Source organism: Pelmatolapia mariae, linkage group LG3_W (assembly GCF_036321145.2).
Source record: "Pelmatolapia mariae isolate MD_Pm_ZW linkage group LG3_W, Pm_UMD_F_2, whole genome shotgun sequence".
Classification (NCBI taxonomy): domain Eukaryota; kingdom Metazoa; phylum Chordata; class Actinopteri; order Cichliformes; family Cichlidae; genus Pelmatolapia; species Pelmatolapia mariae.
This window is the reverse complement of record NC_086229.1, coordinates 29,880,823-29,888,012: the sequence shown is the minus strand read 5'-3', so window position 1 is coordinate 29,888,012 and position 7,190 is coordinate 29,880,823. Positions and strand designations below refer to the sequence as shown.

The window sequence follows — 7,190 nt, the reverse complement described above, 5'->3', positions numbered from 1 at the left end:
ACACGAAGTAACGAGTAACGAGCCTATCTAAATCCCAGTAACGAGTAACGCGTTCCTGGTTTTGGCATAATAACTAGTTACCGTGCTCGTTACCACAATAATAACGTAGTTACTGTAACGCGTTACTTAATAACGCGTCAGTCCCAACACTGGATATAAATATGAAATAAAAAAAACTATACAGAAATATGAACTATGCAAGTTATAAACAGTTGTAGGATTAAAAATTATTGTATGTACAGAATGATTATTACACAGAACTATACAGTAGTGCAGTTAAGATAAGTGAGATATGTGGATAATTTCTACAGAGGCTATATAAAGTGCTAGTGGTTGTGAGTGGTGGTTCAGTCCATGTTATTATTGTGTGTTTGAGGGTACGGTTGTCCATTGTGTGTGTGTGTAGGTGGTTGTGGGTGTGTGTATGTTCAGTCCATGAGTTTAACGTGGGTCAGATGTCAGGAGGCAGAGTTCAGGAGTCTGACAGCTGTAGGAAAGAAGCTGTTCCGGTACCTGGTGGTCTTAGTCCGGAGGCTCCTGTAGCGCCTCCCAGAGGGCAGGAGGGTGAAGAGTCTATGTGATGGGTGACTGGGGTCTTTGATGATTTTCCCAGCCCTTTTCAGACACCACTTCCTGTAGATATCCTGTATGGCAGGAAGTGGTGCTCCGGCGATGCGCTGGGCAGTTTTCACGACCCTCTGCAACGCCTTCCGGTCCGAGGCGGAGCAGTTCCCGTACCAGACTGTTATACAGTTGGTCAGGATGCTCTCGATGGTGCAGCGGTAGAAGTTCACCAGGATGTCTGAGGACAGGTGGTTCCTCCTCAGAGTCCTCAAGAAGAAGAGGCGCTGGTGAGCCTTCTTGACCAGCTTGGAGCAGTTGGTCGTCCAGATGAGATCCTCGGAGATGTGGACACCCAGGAACTTGAAGCTGCTGACACGCTCCACAGCCGTCCCCTTAATGTGGATGGGTGGATGTGGGTCAGCATTCCTCCTGTAGTCCACGATGAGCTCCTTGGTCTTCTCAGTGTTAAGCAGCAGGTTGTTTCTGTTGCACCACTCAGCCAGACAATCCACCTCCTCCCTGTAGGCGGTCTCATCGTTGTCACTGATGAGGCCAATCACCGTGGTGTCATCTGCAAACTTAATGATGGTGTTGGAACCATCAGCAGGTCTGCAGTCGTGGGTGAAGAGGGAGTAGAGGAAAGGGCTCATCACACAGCCTTGTGGTACACCGGTGTTCATTGTGATTGTTGATGAGCAGCGGTTATCCAGCCGGACATGTTGGGGGCGGTTGGTCAGGAAGTCCAGTAACCATTTGCAGATGAGGGAACTGATGCCCAGGTCTGTCAGTTTCCTGATGAGTTGTGAGGGGTGGATTGTATTGAATGCTGAACTGAAGTCTATAAACAGCATTCTTTTTTTTCTTTTTTTTCTTTTTTTTTTCTTTTTTTTTTTTGTCTGTCCCATTTGGTTCTTTAGCCGTCAGAATTGTTGTCTGAAGACCAACAAGGATACCAAATGGATTTATTTTGCCAAATGGATCATCATGGCATTGCCGTATTGGTCCATTTGATCAAACTTTGTTGTTATTATTTATTTTATTTTCAGTTGTTACAGATGGGACAGACATGACTGGGGGATAGGAAAGGGAGAAAGAAAGAGAGGAAGGAAAAGAAAAACAGAAGGGAAAAGGGACAGTGAGAAAGGGCACTTACAAAGACAAAGAGAAGAAAAAAAAAATCTCCTGGATCACCTGTTGAGAGACAAAGAAGAGAAGACAAGCAAAAAAAACCAAACAAAAACAAAGCAACATGCTAAACACAACACCATCATGTTAATCTAGCTAAGTGTGAACAGCAGTAAATACTAAATATTGAAAGTTGTTGTGCAGCACGCAGGACAGACAGCGCACAATGTGCTTTGAAGTAGCAGCTAAGAAAGGTGTAGTTTATGTCTACGAACAGTGAACACCCGTGTGCACACCTGTGTGGATCAACGCGCTTGTATACAAAAGGTTTCCCCATGTAACGGTCTGCTAGAGGGTGTGGAGGCCCATAGCCCCGTCCCCCAGGGCATGAAGCAGGCATGGAGGAGATCCAGGCTCCAGACATCCAGAGGCCCCAGAGTGCGAGAGCCCAAGGAGTACCACCGGAGGGGCATCCGTGCCACCCTCCTGGGAAGGGCTGAGGAGATCCCCAGACAAGGGGTCACCCAGTAGCCACGGAGCAGAAGCCAGAGGGGGCTGCACTGGCGTGCCCGCCGGCTCTGCCGGCAGCCAGCTGTGCCAGAGTGAACCGAGAGCCCCCTTTGCCCCGGAAGAGGCCTGACCGAGCGACAGGCACCAGGCCCCGCCAAGTAGCCACCGGGAGTGAGCTGGTGCATACCTGAGCGCCCGCCCAGCCCCGGACACCAAGAACCACCAATGCACCATAAACAGCATTCTGGCGTAGGTGTTGTTGTTGTCCAGGTGTGAGAGGACAGAGTGCAGTGCGATGGAGACTGCATCCTCTGTGCTCCTGTTCTGGCGGTATGCAAATTGGTGGGGGTCCAGGGTGGGGGGGAGACAGGATTTGAAGTGTGCTAAGACCAGCTGCTCTAAGCACTTAGTGATGATGGGGGTGAGTGCTACTGGGCGGTAGTCATTGAGGCTAGATGGGTTGGAGTTTTTGGGTATCGGGATGATGGAGGTGGATTTGAAGCAGGCCGGTACCACAGCGTGGGCCAAGGACAGGTTGAATATGTCTGTGAGCACTCCTGCAAGCTCCCCAGAACAAGCTCTGAGAACACGCCCGGGGATGCCATCAGGACCTGCAGCCTTGTGGACATTGATCCTGCTCAGCACCGCTCCTACATCGGTGGGGGAGAGAGTCAGAGGTTGGTGGTCTGGCGTCATGTCTGTTTTGGTTGTGGTTGTGGGGTTCCCTCGCTCAAAACGAGCATAAAAGTTGTTGAGCTCGTTGAGGAAGGAGACATCAGAGGATGCGGGGGAGGTTTTGGTGGTCCTGTAGTCTGTAATGGTCTGGAGTCCTTGCCACATGTGTCGGGGGTTGGAGTTGGAGAAGTGTTCTTCTACCTTCTTTTTGTAATGGTGTTTGGCTTTTTTGATGCCCTTCTTTAGATTAGCCCTGGCTGTACTGTAGGCGTGTGCATCTCCTGACCTAAAAGCAGTGTTGCAGGCCTTCAGGAGGAGACGAACATCCCGGTTCATCCAAGGCTTCTGGTTGGGGTACATGGTGATCCGTTTCTGGGTGGTGACACTGTCTGTGGTTTCGGAGATGTAATCCAGTACAGATGAGAAGTACTGGTCCAGGTCTGTGTTGGTGAATATATTCCAGTCTGTGTTTTTAAATCTGTCCTGGAGCACTGCGTCTGTCCCCTCTGGCCACACTTTAATTGTCCTCACAGCAGGACAATTGACTTTGGGACCTGAAGCGGACGGAGTTTTGAACCCAGATTACTCCGCGAAGCTCCTTACTACGGCAGCCGTAATGCTCTGACAATCCATCAAAACATTTTTTAACAGATTTCTGCGCACCAAAATCGGTTCGAGGTCAGTAAGCACAACCAGAATTCATACATAAGGCACACTTTCGATTTTTGAGAAAATTAAAGGATTTTAAGTGTGCCTTATAGTGTTGAAAATACGTTATATAGAAGAAAAGAATATATTGTGATATATATCGTTACCGCATGTGCTTCAAATTATATCGCGATATGGATTTTAGGCACGGTGGCACGATGGTTAGCACTGTTGCCGCACAGCAAGAAGGTCCTGAGTTCAATACCACCATCAGGCCGGCGTCTTTCTGTGTGGAGTTTGCATGTTCTCCCCGTGTTTGCGTGGGTTCCCTCCGGGTACTCCGGCTTCCTCCCACCGTCCAAAGACATGCAGTTTGAGGGGATAGGTTAATTGGATAATCCAAATTGTCACTAGATGTGAATGTGTGAGTGAATGTGAGCGTGAATGGTTGTCTGTCCCTGTGTGTTGGCCCTGTGACAGACTGGCGACCTGTCCAGGGTGTACCCCGCCTCTCGCCCTATGACAGCTGGGATAGGCTCCAGCGCCCCCCGCGACCCTGGAAAGGATAAGCGGAAGCGAATGGATGGATGGGATGGATTTTAGGCCATATCGCCCAGCCCTATGTTCCAGTATCTGTGAGAGAAAACAGGACAGTTTTTAATGACGCACAAATGGACCAAATATACAGACACCACTGAATAAACATGTTCTCATAAATGCCATTAATATACTGGATCAAACAGTTAATAACACATTTCTGAGGTTTATGATTCATTGTCCTCCTCACTGTCACTTCTATTGGAACAGTCACTGCTTAATATTAATGGCTCGTTGATCTGGACTTACAATAAGAAGTATTTAGTCACCAACAAGGTCAAAGTTTACTTCACAGTAATTGATGGAATATATCCAACAAACTGATTTATTCAAGTATACAAATGATCTGGATGAATCTTGGAGCTTCTGTAAAACAGTCAGAGAAACAATTTCACATCTTTTTAATGACTGTATTTATCTTCATCCCCAAAGTTGATCCTGTTCATCTGGATGCTGCACTGTACAGCAGACACGACGATGTTAAGTTTGTGTTTGGGATGAACCAGTTTGTGTCTGAGTGTGTTGCTGGGTCTCCACCAGTTACTCTGAGAACTGAAGAAGCTTCTCTGATGAAACGTCTTCAAGAAACTCAAAGAAGTCCAGACGCTTTTCTTTCCAAGCTCCTCAGACTACTGACGCTTGTTTCTCTCTTTTTAAAAATGAAATTTAAAGTGAATTTTGAATCAAATGTTTCTTTTCTTTCTCCCTCAGAGTGCAGACATGTCTGCTGCCAGCAATCTGCGATCTGAAGATCAGTTTCTGTGCTCCATCTGTCTGGATGTGTTCACTGATCCAGTCACTACATCATGTGGACACAACTTCTGCAAAACCTGCATCAGTCAGCACTGGGACATGAATCAGAGCTGTCAGTGTCCCATGTGTAAAGAGACTTTCTACACTAGACCTCAGCTGAGGGTCAACACCTTCATCTCTGAGATGGTTGCTCAGTTCAGACGTGAAGCTCAGCAGAAAGCCAGCAGCAGCAGCTCAGAGCAACAAGCTGCCAAACCAGGAGAAGTTCCCTGTGACGTCTGCACTGGAACCAGACTGAAGGCCCTGAAGTCCTGCCTGGTGTGTCAGACCTCCTACTGTCAGACTCACCTGGAGCCTCATCTGACAGTGAAACGTCTGAAAAGACATCAGCTGATTGATGCTGTGGAGAACCTGGAAGGCAGGATGTGTACGAAGCACGATAAACTTCTGGAGCTATTCTGTAAGACCGACCAGACATGTGTCTGCGTGCTCTGCTCTGTTTTAGACCACAAGAACCACGAGTTTGTTCCTCTGAGAGAAGAATATGAAGGAAAGAAGGCAGAGCTGGAGAAGACAGAGGCTGAGATTCAGCAGATGATCCAGAAGAGACGACTGAAGATTCAGGAGATCACAGAGTCGGTGAAGATGAGTAAAGGTGCTGCAGACAGACAGAAAGCAGAAGGTGTTCAGGTCTTCACTGCTCTGATGGAGTCTGTTGAGAGACGCCTGAAGGAGCTCACGAAGGAGATCGAAGACAAACAGGAAACTACAGAGAAACAGGCTGAAGGTCTCATCAAAGATCTGGAACAGGAAATCTCTGAGCTGATGGAGAGAAGCTCTGAGGTGGAGCAGCTCTCACGCTCTGAAGACCACCTCCACCTACTCCAAAGCTTCTCCTCCCTGAAAGCTGCTCCACCCACCAAGGACTGGACAGAGGTCAGAGTTCATCCACCATCATATGAGGAGACTGTGGGGAGAGCTGTGGCTCAGCTGGAGGACACAATCAGGAAACTCATGAAGAAGAAGCTGTTTGAGGCTGAGCTGCAGAGGGTGCAGCAGTATGAGGTGGATGTGACTCTGGATCCTGATACAGCAAATTCCTGGCTCTTCCTGTCTGATGATGGAAAACAAGTGTACTGTGGTGATGTGAAGAAGAAACTTCCAGACAACCCAGAGAGATTTTCTCTGTGTCCTTGTGTTTTAGGAGAGCAGAGTTTCTCTTCAGGCAGATTTTACTTTGAGGTTCAGGTTAAAGGAAAGACTGAGTGGGATTTAGGAGTGGCCACAGAGTCGATCAACAGGAAGGGAAAAATCACAGCGAGTCCTCAGGATGGTTTCTGGACTGTGAGGCTGAGAAATGGAAATAAGTACAGTGCTCGTGCTTCCCCTCCAGTCCCCCTCTGTCTTCATCCTGGTCCTGAGAAGGTGGGGGTGTTTGTGGATTATGAGGAGGGTCTGGTCTCCTTTTATGATGTAGGTGCTGCAGCTCTGATCTACTCCTTTACTGGCTGCTCCTTCACTCACAAACTCCACCCATTCTTCTGTCCCAGTCCTAACGATGGTGGTAAAAACTCTGCACCTCTGATCATCTGTCCTGTCAATCAAACTGAGTCGAACAATGACTGATTTTATTTGATTCAATTCAATTCAATTCAATTTTATTTATATAGCGCCAAATCACAACAAAAGTCGCCTCAAGGCGCTTTATATTGTACAGTAGATCGCACAATAATAAATACAGAGAAAAACCCAACAATCATATGACCCCCTATGAGCAAGCACTTTGGCGACAGTGGGAAGGAAAAACTCCCTTTTAACAGGAAGAAACCTCCGGCAGAACCAGGCTCAGGGAGGGGCGGGGCCATCTGCTGCGACCGGTTGGGGTGAAAGAAGGAAAACAGGATAAAGACATGCTGTGGAAGAGAGACAGAGATTAATAACAGATATGATTCGATGCAGAGAGGTCTATTAACACAAAGTGAGTGAGAAAGGTGACTGGAAAGGAAAAACTCAATGCATCATGGGAATCCCCGGCAGCCTACGTCTATTGCAGCACAACTAAGGGAGGATTCAGGGTCACCTGGTCCAGCCCTAACTATATGCTTTAGCAAAAAGGAAAGTTTTAACCCTAATCTTAAAAGTAGAGATAGTGTCTGTCTCCCGAATCCAAACTGGAAGCTGGTTCCACAGAAGAGGGGCCTGAAAACTGAAGGCTCTCCCTCCCATTCTACTTTTAAATACTCTAGGAACAGCAAGTAGGCCTGCAGAGCGAGAGCGAAGTGCTCTAATAGGGTGATATGGTACTACAAGGTCATTAA

General features: G+C 47.6%; 1 protein-coding gene across 1 annotated transcript; it reads left to right on the top strand.

Moving 5' to 3' along the window:
- Positions 1-4,624: 4,624 nt before the first annotated feature.
- Positions 4,625-6,498, top strand: LOC134621840 (E3 ubiquitin-protein ligase TRIM21-like). Its single transcript, XM_063467973.1, has one exon. The coding sequence runs from the start codon at positions 4,807-4,809 to the stop codon at positions 6,496-6,498; it is 1,692 nt and encodes a 563-aa protein (XP_063324043.1). The 5' UTR covers positions 4,625-4,806.
- The last annotated feature ends 692 nt before the right edge of the window (positions 6,499-7,190 follow it).

Bases quoted from the DNA above. Each gene is read 5' to 3' on its own strand.
- LOC134621840 (XM_063467973.1), top strand. From the start codon at position 4,807: ATGTTTCTTTTCTTTCTCCCTCAGAGTGCAGACATGTCTGCTGCCAGC.